At 46.0% G+C, this 17,451-nt stretch overlaps 1 protein-coding gene across 1 annotated transcript in view; it reads left to right on the top strand.

Annotated features, from left to right (window-relative positions):
• CDK5RAP1 (CDK5 regulatory subunit associated protein 1) overlaps positions 1-11,474 on the top strand; it is a 61,649-nt gene extending 50,175 nt beyond the window's left edge. The window contains exon 15 of the mRNA XM_070381588.1: positions 10,784-11,474. Within this exon, the coding sequence (XP_070237689.1) occupies positions 10,784-10,846 (63 nt within the window). The 3' untranslated portion in view covers positions 10,847-11,474. The remainder of the gene's footprint in view (positions 1-10,783) is intronic.
• Positions 11,475-17,451: the final 5,977 nt, after the last annotated feature.

Genomic DNA, 17,451 nt, shown 5'->3' with positions numbered 1-17,451 from the left:
TTTCTAGTTTAGAAACAGGACTGCTTTCCTGATGAGGTTGTCAAGAGGCTTCATGAGTTCAGACTACCTCAGTTAAGGGCCTGGCTGGAGCTTAATCAGTGATAAGTATCAGGGATATGAATGTATTAGTCCAAGAAATCTCCTTCCCAGTATGGATTCCCTTGCCCCTCTCACATTTTCCTGGGTGCCCTGGGCCTCCTCTGTTAACCTGTCCCTCCCCCAAATGTTGACATCCACTGAAGGCAGGGACCGCCTGCCTTTAGTCTTCCCTCTGCCCAACACAGCATCTGGTACAGAGCAGCGGTTATTAACTACCCATTAGGTGGATGAGTGAATGTGTATACGCATGCGTGTTTAAATCTCTAGTTTCCTGAGGGCATTTTAACCATCTCTGTTTCCTCTCAGCTTCCTAGCAAAGTGTTTGTAGAGTGAGTTGACTCTCCTTGGAGGGTCAAGATTATTTGGAAGGCATATTTGGAGATCCAACCAGTCCATTCTAAAGGAGATCAGTCCTGGGTGTTCTTTGGAAGGAGTGATGCTAAAGCTGAAACTCCAGTACTTTGGCTACTTCATGTGAAGAGTTGACTCATTGGAAAAGACTCTGATGCTGGGAGGGATTGGGGGCAGGAGGAGAAGGGGACGACAGAGAATGAGATGGCTGGATGGCATCACCGACTCGATGGACGTGAGTTTGAGTGAACTCTGGGAGTTGGTGATGGACAGGGAGGCCTGGCGTGCTGCAATTCATGGCGTCACAAGGAGTCGGACACGACTGAGCGACTGAACTGAACTGAATTTCCCCTAAGACCAGTGTACATGTTGATATGAAATGAGTTCTCCATGGTTTCTGTCTTCATTGCTCATCTATCAAATTATGCAGATTTCACATGGAGATCTGGATTTCTGGCTTTTATTGTAGTACTATTTGAGAGTGGGGTGCTGTGGTGTTATGTTGCCACCTTGCTCCTCGGGGCTGGAGGAGAGAGGCAGCTGGGCCTGGTGCCCCTTTCGCTCCATCCTCAACCATCCTGCCTTACTCGTTGTTGTCTCTGCTTGGCTCTTGGACACTAGATCTTAAGTCACTAGTCCAGCCTGTCCCAGCTGACTGATTTGGAAATAGGCTCACCCGTTTCCACCTATGAAGGCAGTAGTCACGGCGTGGACAAGGATTCCGTTGCCTGTCATGGTTGACGTCATGTTCTCCACAGTCACTTTTTCAACCTCTAATCTGTAAAGTGACAGCATCAAGTATAAGTGTCAGTCCTGGCTCAAGGAATCAGTCTGGGTAACAAGAGAAACACCTTTGAAGCAGGCAGTTAACAACCTACCCACCCATCTATCTCTGGGACTCCCCAGCCCCCTTACCCACTTGGTTCTTTCTTTCCTCCTTCCTTTTTTTTTTTTTTAAACATAATAGTTCTGGCTCTTGGGGGAAGTTCCACAGACATCACTGCCACTCTCAAAAAAAAGGTGGCCCAGTTCTTTAAGGTCAACAAATCTTGATCATATTTCCCCCCAAAAGTATAGCCTTTCAGCACCGAGTTAAAATATTGCTTCATGAAAACGTGGTTGCCCTTTTGGGGGCTGAACATTGGTATCTCCAAACAGTAGCTTTTGTCTTGTGCCAGACATTAGGGTCAAGGAAGCACTTACCCTAACAAGAGATCTTCCAAGTCGATATTTCCCAGCAGGCCAGTGAGCGCACTGTTGATGTCTTTTGGCACCACACTGTTCAGTATGCCCTCAGTGGTTTCTTTGAGTTTGTCACCAGTCAAGAGACCAGTGCTGTCAACAAGTTCTTTGACAGCATTCTCTCCACCAAGGAGTGGCAGACTGCCCAGAGCCCCCTGGCCGAGGTCACTGACAGCACCAGTGGCTTCTGAGAGCAATGACTGGGGATGCTTTGGGGACTTGTTGCTGCTCCCCTTTCCCAGAATACCACCAAGGCCACCACCTCCAAGGATATCAAGGGATGAAGTAAGATCTAACACAGACAGCAGGCCAGAGTTGGACACTGTGGATATCACTTCTCCCAACACACCGGCCAGATTTATCTCCTCGCACTTCAGCATGTTCTCTATCTTCGGGGTCAGGGTGGCATTCAGATCTGAAAAGGGTCGAGAGAAATGATCCTGCTGCTAGCTGCCCAGCCGGTTCAGCCAGAGGAAGCTTTCCAGCTGGAGAGCCAGCACCATTGAGTTGTGGGACCCATAGGCATTTAATATCATGCCTCCCCGAAATATCAATTCCTGCCACTGCTCCCTACAAGGACAGCCTGGTGTTCCAGAAACATACCTGTCCCCTCTTAGGAGTTAGCCTCTACTAGCACCTACCTGCAGAGAAGGCAATGGCAGCACACTCCAGTACTCTTGCCTGAAAAATCCCATGGATGGAGGAGCCTGGTGGGCTGCAGTCCATGGGGTCGCTAAGAGTCAGACATGACTGAGTGGCCTCACTTTCACTTTTCACTTTCATGCATTGGAGAAGGAAATGGCAACCCACTCCAGTGTTTCTTCCTGGAGAATCCCAGGGATGGGGAAGCCTGGTGGGCTGCCATCTATGGGGTCACACAGAGTCAGACACGACTGAAGCGACTTAGCAGCAGCAGCAGCACCTACCTGAGACCAACCTGGTATTGAGTATGTTACTCTAAAGCAATTTGAGCATGGCATGAAAGGACCTAGTTTAGCTTTTGAGCCTAGCAGCCCAGAGTATATACATATAGTCTAGGTTCTGCCCCTTGAAGGTCAAGTGGCCTGGGGCAGGCTCTTCTCTTTTCTGAGGCCAAGTTTTGCCTCAGGGGTACCAGGGGTATATGATGGAACCTGCAGCATGATTCCCTGGGGGCAGGCCAAGTGAGCGAGCACTGATTTTAAGTGCTGTGTAGGGCAGGAGGTGGCTAGAGAGGTAATGGAGCTCACTGATCTGGATCTCCTGTTCTCCATCCGTGTGGTTCTGCACCTCACACCAATCAGAATGGCCAGCATCAAAAAGTCTACATTTATAAATGTAGACTTTTACATTTAATAATAAATGCTGGAGAGGGTTCCACTGTTGGTGGGAATGTAAATTGATGCAGCCACTGTGGAGAGCAGTATGGAGTTTCTTTAAGAAACTAAAAATAGAGTTACCATTTCACCCATCGGTTCTACTCCTGGGCATATATCCAGAAAAGACAGAAACACTAATTAAAAAAGATACATGCTGGGACTTCCCTGTGGTCCAGTGGCTAAGACTCCCCAGTCCCAATGCAGGGGGCCCAGGTTTGATCCTTGGTTGGGGAACTAAATCCCACATGCTGTGTCTAAGAGGTCACACGCTGCAACTAAAGATTGTGCATGGTGCAGTGAAGACTGAAGATCCCGTGTGCCACAGCTAAGGCCTGGCACAACCAAATAAATAAGAAATGGAAATTAAAACAAGCAAGCGAACAAAAAACCAAAAAGACACATGCACCCCAATGTTCATAGCAGCAATATTTATAATAGCTAAGACATGGAAGTGACCCTAATGTCCATTGACAGATGAATAAAGAAGATGTGGTACACACGCACACACACACACACACACACACAATGGAATCTTAGCCATAAAAAAGAATGAAATAATGCCACTTGCAGCAACACAGATGGATCTAGAGATTATCAAACTAACTGAAGTAAGACAAAGACAAATGCATGATATCACTTATATGTGGAATCTAAAAAAATGATACAAGTGAACATACTTAATATTTACAAAAAAGAACTGGACTTACAGGCTTAGAAAACAAACCTATGGTTACCAAGTGGGTGGGGGAAAGGATAGACAACATGTGCTTGTTGTATACAACAGGGAACTATATTCAATATCTTATGGAAGTGAAAATGATCGTGGCTCAGTTGTGTCCAATTCTTCGCGACCGCATGCACTATACAGACCATGGAATTCTCCAGGCCAGAATACTGGAGTGGGTAGCTGTTTCCTTCTCCGGGGGATCTTTCCAACCCAGGGATTGAACCCAGGTCTCCTGCATTGCGGACAGAGTCTTTACCATCTGAGCCACCAGGGAAGCCAATATCTTATGATAAACCTTATGATAAACCATAATAGCAAAGACTATGAAAAATATATATATAAGAAACTGAATCATTTTTCTGTACACCTGAAACATTGTATCAACTATACTGCAATTTTGTTTTTAAAAGGAAATCGACTAGCTGCATGAATCATGGAGGATTCACTGGGTACAATACTGCAGCAAAAGTGAACGGACCAGAATTTCTCATTACAGCACGAATGAACTACCTCAGAAACGTTTAGGTTTGAGAGACAGTGCAAGCAGGTCACCTTTAGAAAACTTTATAGCACTTAGTGCAAGTATTTATCTTGAGAAGGAATATCCACATCATAAAATATAAAGAAATGGCAGGAGGAAAAGAATCAGGCCAGAGGCCTTCTCAGGAGAGGAGATGGAGGGTGGAGCAGTGCAGCCCCAGTAGGAGCCTAGGGGTCTTCAGTCCTATGGCCCATTTTATTCCTCCGTCTCAGTGGTGGGTACAAGCGTGTTGCTGTTGTTTAGTCACTAAGTCTTCTCTGACTCTTTTGAGGCCCCTTGGAATGTAACCCTGGCAGGCTTCTCTGTCCATGGGATTTCCGACTCGAGAATACTGGAGTGGGTTGATGTTTCCTTCTCCAGGGGATCTTCCTGACCCAGGAATCCAACCCACATCTCCTGCATTGGCTGGCAGATTCTTTACCACTGAGCTACCAGGGAAGCCCCCACAAGGGTGTTAATTCTATATTCATATCTTTTAAGTTTTTTTTTTTATGTCTGACAGTGAAATTAACAGCCTCTACCACCAAGTCGCTGTTTGATGGGTTACAACTGTCACGTGTAGCACTGTCTGAACTGCCCTCCGGCCCGCGGCGGTACTGCTGCACCAGAATGTCTGTGAGTGGGGTCCAGGCAGCTGATTGGTAATAAGCCCCAAAGGTGATACGGCTATCACCTCTTATTTCAGAACCACCTGTCCAGAAGGTGTAACTAGCCTTTGGGCTTGGAGATGAAAAGCATGTGTGAAGGGGTAGAAAGTCAAAGCTGTGCAGGTAAAACGAATCTTACTTACAGTCATTGAGTTTGCTGCTAGACACAAGGTATTTGGCCACGGGTGAACATCTGGCTCCTGAGGTCCCAGCTGCACGTCTCAGAGGTAGAGAGCCTTTTCTGATTGAGGAAATTCTGGGGACTTGTGGGTCAGGCACACTGATCGGGAAATGAACGGGAAACCCAGAGGTTATTTTGTCAGGAGGGGCTCCCACCTGTGAAGGTGAGGTCGATAGGTCAAGCGCTCCTGCCTGGACGGCTAGCATGATGGCCAAGGCCCACAGGGTCAGCATCTTGTGGCCGATATCTGCAAAGGAGGGCTTAGTCAGACACCACATTCCCAGTGGACCACAGGGCTGCCAGTATATTTGTATTGGTTGTGCACATGCCAGGGTCCTAGCTCTTATAGGAAGGTGCCACTCACATTGTCAATATTCTGATCAGTATACCGTATTCGAGGGACGGCGTTTTAGCCCATGACAGTCAGTATCTTGAGGAAGGGCCCCTTTTTCTACAGCTTATTTAACTTTGCGCAGAGGTATCTATGGGCTGGTGGCACCCTTTAAGTACAGGCCATGCCCTGCCCAGATCTTAACTGTACGGTCCCACATTCTCCTACCAGTCTTCCGGATTCAAATAGCCTTTCAGTGATCTGAGTCACCAGCTGGGGAACTCAAGTGTTTTGAATGATCAAGCTGCGAGTGTTGTCACTCCTGTGGTAGTCAAGGTCTCTGCTTGTTTTCAGGCAGCTAATGTATAGCAGTGTCCTTGTTGATGTGAGCTTATCACATGCCGGTCCCTTTGTGGAGTGTGAATGGATGTCAGTTGCTCTAAACTCCACACAGTGCTGAGATGGAAGGCCTGTGTTCTCATTTTTTACTTGGTGAAACTCGCGTTTACAGAGTGGCCAGTATGCTCACCTTTACCCACTGTCTGCCCCCAGCTGGTAGTTTTGCCTGATCAGGACTAAACCACCCCAGGAATCAGCCCTCGGCTTGGCAGCCTCCACTCACTTGGTCACTGGGCTATCCTAGCGTGTTAGCTCAGTGTACCAAGGCCGGAGTCATCTCCCTATGAGTGAGACCATTTCGGGGCTTCTCTCTTTTTAAAGCCCATTCCCTTGTTCTGGGAGAGCCGCTGGCTTTGTCTGATGGTGGCACTGGTCAGTCCACACTATGATATTGGTGGCAGCCATAATGTAGGAAGCTCACCTGTGTGTATTGAATGACTAAGTTAACCTATTCATCCACTTCTTGGGGCCCTCCTGTGGGCAGGGCACTGGATGCTCCCGCTGACCATTGGCTGTGGGGCATCTTCCTCTTGGCTGACGTTGAGCAGCCTTAGTGACTGTGAATGTGTAAGCTGCGTAAATCTCCACTCTACTTCTTGGGATGTGTCCATAGGTATTTCCTTAGTGAGTATTGGTTCATGTTCATACTGGTCAGTTGTGTTAAGCCCTTCATCTGCAACAATTCTCCCAGCGAATCTGGCACCAGACAATATTATTATCATCCTCTGCAGCGGAGGAGCCTCAGTGCTAATGAGAAGGCAGGGTCTAGACCCAGGCAGGAGAGCCCTGTTTGACTCTGAGCTCAGCTGTGTGATCCAGTGGAGATTACTTCCCTCCCCTGCTGGTCAGATTCCTCTGTTCCCAGGAGTCTATTGTCTTTTTCTTTGCTCATGTTTTAGGTAACATGGAGGTTTGTGTCTTGGGGCCTTTCCCCTCAGTGAAGCAAGTAGACTCTGAGCTCCTCTCTGTTTGGATTTCCTAATCAGTCAAGTTTTGTAAAATTGGGCTTGTCAACTTTCGCCATGTGCCGGCATTGCCCAAGTCAAGCTGCCTGTTACTTACTGACACCATAGGAAGAACCGCTATTGCAGAAATGTTGGGAAGGACATATGGGAATCCACTGACAATCCTTCACATTGGATAAGTTTGGCTTTTGAAAAAACTCACCTCTTCATTATTTTTAATTTTATCCTCATCAGTGAGGAGTTAGAATTAGTGTCTCAGGAAACATGTAAGTGTCTTGTGAGGGAAAAATAAGAAATTCTGTGCCTGTGACTGAGTTGATGGCAGTATTGTTAGACATTGTCTTGAGAGGAGCCTGCTGATAATTCTAGTAATAAATCTCCCATTTTTTTAAAAGCAGTTGCCTAACAGGCCCCTGTTAACACCTACTGCGCTAAGCAGAGTAATGTACATTTTAGCCGGGAAGTGGTATGGCGAAAGAGATTCAAAACACAGAACCCAAGTCATCTATCCTTTGACGAGCTGGCCTATGCTTGTTTCCCTCCTGGAGTTTTGACCTTTTCTCTTGTGTATTGTTTATTGAGAGTTCTTACCTCGTCCGGTGCCGATCGGTTGGTGTTGGTGGGCACAAGTTTTCAGGAGGTGCCTTACTCCTGCTTCTGCCTCCGATCTGTCAGAGGAAAAGCTCCATCCCATTTTTATAGACCAGTGTCTCTCGGAAAAGTCTTTGGACATGTAGGGACACCATCCAAGCCTACTGATAAGGGTGATGTGATACAGGCTGACTTCCAAGATCAGCACCTGCTAATGGTTTTGATGTCTGTCTGTGTCTTTCTGAGATGTTCTGCAGGCCAAGTAACTGTTCCCTTCTTTTTAATCTTCACAGGCCTGTTAGCTTTAAAATTTTTTTTACATTTAATTATCTTTTTTTGTCTGGGCTTTTCTCTGGTTGCAGCAAGTGGGAGCTACTCTTTAGTGGCAGTGCATGGGATGCTCATTGCTGTAGCATCTCTTGCTGCGGAGCAGGGGCTCTAGGGAGCTTGGGTTTGATCCCTGGTCCCAGAAGGTATCACATGCCTCGGCGCAACCCCGCCCGTGGGCCACAGCTACGGAGCCTGCACTCTAGAGCCTGTGCTCCTCAACAAGAGAAGCCCCCGCAGAGAAGGCTGTGTGCCACAAGTAGGGAGTGGCCCCTGCTCACCACAACTATTGAAAGCCCACATGCAGCAGTGAAGACCCAGCACAACCAAGAAATAAATAAAAATTTTTTTAATTAAAAAAAAAGAGTCTGGGTTAAGAATTCAGTTCAAAGGGATTAGATGGTCCCTCTCTCTTGGGTTTAAGCAGCTCTCCAGCCACATGAAATTCCCCTGCACTCATCTAGTATTGTCTGCCTCTTACGTGCCCCTCACTGGGCAGTCTTTGTCCCCTGTAACATGCTAATTATCTGCTGCTTCATGATAAAGGGCTCTGAGTCCAACTGAGCTGGGTAGTAACATCATGGTGAGCCCTCTCCTGGAGATTCTCTGAGTGTATTTGCCTCTCTAGGCCTCTCAGCTGTCTACCATAAAGGACCTGTGTGCTCACTCATTCCTATATTGCCACAAATATATATTGTACCAGGCACTGTTCCTGGGGGCTTCCCTGGTGGCTCAGACAGTAAAGAGTCTGTCTGCAATGCGGGAGATCTGGGTTCGATCCCTGGGTCAGGAAGATCCTGGAGAAGGGAATGGCTACCCATTCCAGTATTCTTGCCTGGAGAATTCCATGGTCAGAGGAGCCTGGAAGGCTGTTACAGTCCATGGGGTTGCAAAGAATCAAACACGACTGAGCGACTAACACATATACACTCTTCCTGGAGGCGGTAGAAGGGTGTACAACTCACAGGGTCCCAGCCCTAATGGAGCTGATGGTCCAAGTGAGAGAGACTGACACTCGCCAACCTACCCACAGATGAGTGGATGATCATGGATCAGGGTCTGAAGCAAATGAAGCTGGTTCTGGAAGCTTCACTAGTTGGGATTGCATTGGGCAGAGCATCTGGAAGGTTCTCTGGGAGTCTTCAGGGCAGGTGTGGGCCTGGCCCTGCCCTCTTTTCCTAGTGGAGAAAACTGGCTGTCCCTGCAGGGATCATTATCACCTGGGGGTGGGGGTCCTTGTTAAAAGTTTTAATTCTTGGATCCTCCCTTCCCTAACTCTTAAATACTTTAATAAGTCAGGGTTGAGTTGAAGAAATTTGTTGAAAAAGCCTCCACAAATGGTCCAGGCGAGTGGCCCAGGTTTGAGAACCACTGGTCTAGCCCATTCCATGCCCTTGTTTTTTTTTTTTTTTTTTTTTGCAGATGAGAACACTGAGTTCTAGAGAGGAGGTTATGTATGTGCCTCAGGACGCCAAGAAGTCCAGCTGATTTAGGATCTGAACTCAAATCTTCTTGCTATTAATAGATATCAAATCTCCCCCCAAACCCACTGTTACTTTCTGCTGTGAGCCAGGGAGATGGGATCGTCAGTGAGTTCTTTCCTATCCCTGAAGTAAAGTGTGACGCTCTCAGTGACCCTTGGCATGTGTTCATGCCTGCGTTCATTCGGTGGATATCACTGAGTACTTTCTCTTTGCCATGTACTGAGGTAGGCTGTGGGGACTAGGTCGTGGGCCAGACACACAGGTTCTCCTTCACGGAGCTCACACCTTAGTGGGGGACACTGTTAATAGGTTGACTTCTGATAGTGATATTAAAAAAAAAAAAGATGGAGAGAGGGAGTGAGTTCTCTTTGGACAGGGTGTCAGGTGATGAGTGACATTTTATCCCTGATGGGGGAAATATGAGGGGTCCAGGCCTGCAGAGGTCTGGGGCTTGGAAAAGTACAAAGAACCTGACATGGGTAAGAACTTGACTAGTTCAAGAGGTGGGAGGAAAGATTCCTGGCTGAAGGCAGAGAAAACTGCCCGGGAGACAAGTATAGGTTTTACTCCTGCGCTGGACACCAGTGAAGGGAAACAAATATGAGCCTCGGCCCAGGGGCGTGCTCCGTGCTACCCTGAGCTAGAACTGCTTTTTCAGGAGAACTTCAAGCAGGGTCATTACATGATTTGCTCAGCTCTCTTTCCTTTCCCTAATTACCCCAGGAATGAGGCTTGAAGGGTGTCAAGAGCCTGCTGTAGTGCTCGTCTGTATTCAGGATTTTCCAGTCTCTAGCAGCAGCAGCAGCAGCAGCAGCCCAGACTTCTTCTCACTTATTATCTCATTTAATGGCTCCCTCAATTCTATGCCTATGCTGTGGGTGTCAGGCTTCTTCTGTATTTTAGAGAAGCCCCAGTCATCTATTAGGTTCCTAGCACTCCATGTTCTGTGATTGATTGAGTGCATCCTGACATGATCATGCCATGGTGTTCCCACAGCTTTACAATGTAAGAGTCGGGGAGAGGGGGTGATTTGGACTCATGGGATGGGGGCTGATTTGGACTCAATGCCTGAAGTGGAGAGTGGGGGCTGGGGTGGGGATTGGGCTGGGGCCCTGCTTTCAGGCAGGCTCAGCATTTTGCTGCAGGGCCCCTCCAACCTCCACAGTATGTTCTCATACTGTGAACCTCAGCTCCAGTTCCAGTTGCCAAAGATCCCATTTTCGTCTTTGCTGAAATGTCGATGCCTAGAACAAATGACAGCTGACCTTTTCTCAGAGGGCAGAAGGTGTACCCGATGATAGCAGAAGACAGAACCGACTGTCCTGGCTCTTATTTTTCTTGGACCTTTGAGGGAAATGGAACCACCTTTTACGTGAAAATCTGTGACATCTGTTGGTGGGTGTGAACTTTGATTTCAGTGTTTCCAGTGATTCTTTGGAGCCAAAGAATGAACCCAACTCCATGTTCTGGAAGGGGCATATCCGGAATGCAACCTCTGATGGGGCCTCCTGGTCTTTGTCTCTCTCTCCTTGAACTTTAGGAGATGTGGCAGTCTTTGAATTCTGCTAATCCAGGATCCATGGGAGGTGTTTCACTCAGATGAGGTTTATCAGGCGGGACACAAGGATGCGGTTGTTCTCAAGCTCTCAGTGATTTGACCTGCTGACTCTTGGAGGGTAGGCCCTTTCCAGTCTGGCCGAGACTTAGCCCCACAGGAGGCTGGGTAAGTGCCAGCCCTTGACGGCTTCTATATGAAGATGTCACAATGAACCAGGTCAACTTGGGGGCATCCTGTTTCCAGTTGTCTCTCTCTCTCTCAATTCATTTTTGTATGAGTTATTTTTTCTGGGGTTTTCACTTATGACACTGGATTTAATGTTTTTTAGACCCCAGTTCTGATGCAAATGCTGCCACCTCCCTCTGTTTTCTCTACTGGATCCCAGAAGTCCTAGTCCTAGAGGAGAGAAGAGGGGTAGAATGACTGTAAGGGAGGACTATATTGGCAAGTGTTACCTTTGATTCTTGGTATGTTGTCTTTTCATGACTACTCTGTTATAAAAATTTCCAGGGATTTCCCTGGTGGTCCAGTGTTAAGAATCCACCTTCCAATGGTCAGAAAACTGAGATCCCACATGCCTCGGGACAGCTAAGCCTGTGTGCTGCAACTACTGAGCCTGTGCATTGCAACAAGAGAAGCCCATGGATGCCGCAACGAAGACCCAGTGCAGCCAAAAATAAATTAATAAAACAATTAAAAAATTAAACATTTCCAATTTTCCTTTTGCTTTCATTGTCCCTTGAGTTACTTAGAGGTTTGTAGTCTAATTTAGAATCATCCTCATGTCTCCTAATGTATCGATCTGTTACTGATTTTTAACTAATGATATTGTGGTTATGTATTTAAACTTTTTGCATTCGTTGAGTATTGTTTTATGTCACAGCATGTGGTCTGTCTTGACGAAGAACTCATGAGCTCTTTGGCTATGCATGAGCCAAGATGATGTAAGCCAACCACCTGCTATATTGCCCACTAATCACAATTTAAATCTCTGAACAGAATATAAAAGGAAAATACCCCAAAGCTCTGAGAGTAAATAATAATAGGTAAGGGAAGGAGGTAAAGTTTTTCAGGCATAAACTTCCTTTTTTCCCTTAGGTTTTCTTCTTTGATTCCTGGGGAGCCCCTGTGCTGAAAGTGTGCAGCACATTGGACTACAAAATCTCCATAAGATTTCCTCTATATTCTGGCTGAAAGTGAAAGTGTTAGTTGCCCAGTTGTGTTTGACTCTTTGCGACCCCATGGACTGTACTGTCCATAGAATTCTCCAGGCAAGAATACTAGAGTGGGTTGCCATTTCCTTCTCTAGGGGATCTTCCCAACCCAGGGATCAAACCTGGTCGCCCACATTGCAGGCAGATACTTTACTGTCTGAGCCACCATGGGAGCCAAGTCATGTGAAAGTGAAAGGGTTAGTCACTCAGTCGTGTCCAACTCTTTGTGACCCCATGGATTGTAGCCCATCAGGCTCCTCAGTCCATGAGATTCTTCAGGCAAGAATACTGAAGTGGGTGGCCATTCCCTTCTCCATTATTCTGGCTAGAGGACTGGATAAATGGGCTTCATTTGAGCTCATGAGATAATAGAAAATAGGTATATTGGTCTCTGCCTCCAATTCCTGGCACAGAGCTCCTAAAACCCTTGTAAATTCCTAAGTGATAAATGCAATAAGAGCATCTTTTGTTCTAATGAAGTGACACTGGATGGTGGCTCCTGGGTGGTTTCTGGATAGGAGTTGGCCACCAGAAAGACCAAGCCGTGATTAGAAGGTTGGAAATTTCAGCCTCACCTTCCATCCTCTAGAGAAGGGAGATGGACTGGAAATGAAGTTAATGATTGATCATGCCAAATTGAGGAGCCTCCTATACAATCCCAGAAGTACAGGATTTGGAGAGCTTCTAGGTTGGTAAACAGATTTACATCAGGAGGCTGATGCACCCCAGATCCACAGGAACAGAAGCTCCTGGGCTTGGGACCATCCCAGACTTTGCCCTGCATCTCTTCATCTGGCTGTTCATCTGTATCCTTTATCATATCCTTTTGTAAACTGAGTTTATGAACTGAGTTACTTTAAATTCAGTGAGCTGTGCTAGCCAGTTAATCAAACCTAAGGAAGGGGGTCATGGGAACCTTCAGTTTGTAGCTGGTTGGTCAGAAGCACAGATAACAGCTTGGGGATGCAACCAGTGTCTGAAGGACATTAAACTGTGGGCATGTATAAGTGTGATTAAAAAGAAAAATTTGAAAGATTAGGAAATATATATGTATGGCTATAGGGGCTATCTTAATATCAAACCAATGTAAATTTTAGAACAAGATATTGTATCAGGGATCAAGAGAGACATTATATAATAATAGAAGAGTCAGTTTACCTAGAAGCCATAGTAATCCTAAACATGTCTATATCTAACAACAGATCACATGAAGGAAAATCTGACAGAAATGAAAAGAGAAATAGAGAAACCCACAATTACATTTGGAGATTTCTTTGATTAACCAACAAGTTAACCAATGATTAACCAACATTCTTCTTTCAGTTGATGGAAAAAGTACACAGAAAAATCAAACACATAGAGAAGCTGAACAACACTTCCAACTAATTTGAACCAACTGACCTGTACAGGACAATCTACCCAGCAACAGTAGAATGCAATGTTTCCAAGATTGTATGAAGCATTCACCAACAGACTATATTCTGGTCCATAAAACAAACTTAAAAAAATCAAAGTATATTCTTTGATTACTGTTGTTGTTCAGTTTCTAAGTCGTGTCCAACTCTTTGTGGCCCCGTGGACTGCAGCACGCCAGGCTTCCTTGTCCTTCACTATCTACCAGAATTTGCTCAAACTCATGTCCATTGAGTAGGTGATGCCATCCAACCATCTCATCCTCTGTCGCCCCCTTCTCCACCTGCCCTCAGTCTTTCCCAGCATCAGGGTCTTCTCCAAAGAGTTGGCTCTTTGCAACAGGTGGCCACAAGAAGCTTTCTAAGAAATAGACATGCTTGATTTCATGTAGTCCCCCTTTACCAAAATCACATATATACTGTCCTTCCCCCCTACCCTGTTTGGAACAGTCTCTCAGAGTTATCTGAGGTGCTGTCTCCTGGGCTGCAGTTCTCATAGTGCCCCAAATAAAACTTAACTTGCAACTCTCATGTTGTGCATTTTTTTTAAGTTGACAATAGGATAGAAGGTGAAACTACAAACATCAATTGCATTTGTATATTGACAAGTAAGAGCTGTATATTAAAATGAAGACTATATTTTACAGTAGCACAAAAAATAAGCTACTTAGGTATAAATCCCTCAAAACCTGTTCCTGAATAGTCTTTGTGTCAAAAACTACAGAGTTGATGACATAAATCAAAGCAGACCTTAAAAAAAAAATGGAGAGACACGTGTTCATGGGTTGGAAGGTGCAATATTGTTAAGAAATGCATTCCTTACAAATTGCAATCCCAAGAAAAATTCCAGTAGACTTTTTCTTAGAAATTGACAGTCTGATTCTATCATTAATATTGAAAACCCAAAGCACTAGAATAACCAGAACAATTCTGAAAAAGAAGAACAAAGTTTTATTTGGCAAAAGAATGAAAAACAGGGCCACGTGGGGTGGGGGTGGGCACAGATTGGGAGAGAATCTGAAGTTGGGCTTGTGTCCAGGACATGTAAAGAACTCTCAAAATTCAACATCACAACCCTGTGATGTTCTCTCCAGGATCTCACCATTAAAATTAAAAAAAAAATTTTATTTACGTTTAATTGGAGGATAATTGCTTTACACTGTTGTGTTGGTTACTGCCATATAACAACGTGAATCAGTCATAACTATATATATCCCCTCCCTCTTAAGCCTCCCTCCCTTTCACCCCCATCCCACTCCTCTAGGTTATCACAGAGCACAGGGCTATTATAGCAACTTCCCACTAGTTATCTATTCTGGCCTCCATTGAATAACTTCTCTTCCTATCATATGCATTGTGTTCTCTATTTATAAGATGCAAATAGCACATGGCAGGAAATTTGAAAGTTCAGAGAAATACAAAGAAGGGAAAAGAGATTCTGAGTGACAGCATTGGTATTTCTTTTTTTTGCATACCGAGTATAATTTTTATTTTGCTTTTGAAAAATTAGTACCATCAAAAGCATTTTTTGTATATCGTTACAATTTTGGAAAACTTTCTAATGATCTCACGAGTGCGTGTGCCAAGTTGCTTCAGTCGTGTTTGATTCGTTGTGACCCCTTGGACTGTAGCCTGCCAGGCTCCTCTGTCCATAGGATTCTCCAGGCAAGAATATTGGAGTGGGTTGCCATGCCCTCCTCCAGGGGATCTTCCCAACCCAGGGATTGAATCCGAGTCTCCTGTATTGCAGATAGATTCTTTACCACTGAGCCACTGGGGAAACCCCTAATGATCTCATACTTGGCTCGAATATTTCCTTTTTATTTTTTTCTAGTATTTTTTTTTCTTTCCGCTTCATTAGTATCTGTATTTCATCGCGTGCTTTAATATATCTATTCTTAGGATGATTAGGACAGACGGATTCTCAGAAGTGGGCCCAAAACCTCGCCTCTCTTCAGTGCCCCTCACGGTCTAGGTTTGCATTCCCTGCTGGTTGAGACGGGTGGGGGATGAGTCAGCACTCTTGGTTTTCTTAGGTATTGTCTGTTGAGTGTCTGGACATGTGCTGGGCATGTCCTACTGGTCAGGAAATGGCATTGCCGTAATGCTTCACAGGGATTGTACATTAGACTTAATGGAAATGAATACATTATCGAGCCCTGGCAGGCTTTTAGGTGTTACGGCTGAAGTCTGGGAGAGTCACTCCATGGTGCCAGTGCCATGCCTTGGTCATAGTTGGCACTCAGCATTGAGTGACCTTCACTACAGTGGGGGATCTGAGGGAGAGGGTGTGGGGTCCCTTTAGGCAAGGCGTTCAGGGATGGCCTCCACGTCAGTTGACATTATTGTATCAGAAATGTGTGACATGAAGGATCCAAACATGCAGAGATTTGGGAGAGAAGGATGGGTGCAGGATGAAAGTACACTGTGTCTTAAGTGGGCAAGAGCATGAAAGCAGGCCTGGGAGCTTTAAACATGCTTGTTACATGATTTGCTCAGCCCCCTTTTCTTTCCCTAATTGCCCCAGAACAAGGCTTGAGGGCTTCCCAGGTGGCGCTAGTGGTAAAGAATCCACCTGCCAATGCAAGAGACCTAAGAGATGTGGGTTTGATCACTGGGTTGGGAAGATCCCCTGGAGGAGTGCATGGCAACCCACTCCAGAATTCTTGTCTGGAGGATCCCATGGACAGAGGAGCCTGGAGGTGGCAAAGAGTCAGACACAACTGAGTGACTTAGCATGCAGGAATGAGGCTTAAAGGGTATCAGGAGATTGCTGTAGAGCTCATCTGTATTCAGGATTTTCCAGTCTCTAGCCCAGACTTCTCACTTATTATCTCATTTAATGGCTCCCTCAATTCTAAAGCCTATCCTGTGGGCCTCAGGCTTTTTCTGTATTTTAGAGAAGCCCCAGTCATCTGTTAGGTTCCTAGCACTCCATGTTCTGTGATGGGGTGCCGTCCTGGCATGATCATGCTGTGGTGTTCCCACAGCTTTACAATGTAAGAGTCGGGGAGAGGGGGTGATTTGGACTCATGGGGTGGTTAATGTCTTAAGTGGGGAGTGGGAGCTGGGGTGGGGGTTGGGCTGGGCCCTGACTTCAGGCAGGCTCAGCATTTTGCTGCAGGGCTCTCCAACCTTCCTGTTCTCGTACTGTGAAGCTCAGCTCCAGTTCCAGTTGCCAAAGGTCCCGTTTTCGTCTTTGCTGAAATGTCGGATGCCTAGAACAAGTGACAGCTGACCTTTTCTCAGAGGGCAGAACGTGTAGCTGGTGATAGCAGAAGACAAAGCCGACTGTCCTGGCTCTTATTTTTCTTGGACCTTTGAGGGAAACGGAATCATCTTTTCGGTGAAATTTGTCATGCCTGTTGGTGGGTGTGAACTTTGATATCGGTGCTTCCATTGATTCTTTGGTGCCAAGGAATGAATCCAACTCCATGGTCTGGAAGGGGCATATCCGGAATGCAGTCTCTGAAGGCCCTGGGGGCCTCCCAGGTCTTTGTCTCGCTCCCTCCTTGAACTTTCGGAGGTGGGGCAGCCTTTGAATTCTGCTAATCCAGGATTCATGGGAAAGTGTTTCAGGCAGGTATGGTTGGTTTATCAGGCTACGCACAAGGACATGTTTGTTCCCAAGCTCTACGTGATTTGACCTGCTGATTCTTGAAGAGCAGGGCCTTTTCAAGTCCGGCCAAGTCTTGGCTGGATCACAGTTCCAGAAGATAAGGCAGAGACCAATTCTTAATGACCTTTGTGTGAAGATGTCTTAATAGGACTGGCTGAGCCATGGTTGGCATCAGAGTTTTGACCTTTCAGAGGTATTTTTTTTTAATGTATTCATTTCTTACGGCTGTGCTGTGTCTTCATTGCTGTGTGTGGTCTTTCTCTAGTTGTGGCAAGCGCGGGTGCTCTCTAGTTGCGATGTCTGGGCGTCTCATTGCGGTGTGTCTTGTTGCACAGCAGGGGCACTAGGGCACATGGGCTTCCCGTAGTTGTGGCTTGCAGGCTCAGTAGTTGTGCACTGGCTTAA

This window comes from Bos mutus, chromosome 13 (assembly GCF_027580195.1).
Source record: "Bos mutus isolate GX-2022 chromosome 13, NWIPB_WYAK_1.1, whole genome shotgun sequence".
Lineage (NCBI taxonomy): Eukaryota > Metazoa > Chordata > Mammalia > Artiodactyla > Bovidae > Bos > Bos mutus.
Note: the sequence above shows the minus strand (reverse complement) of the source record. Positions and strands in the feature narration are given on the sequence as shown.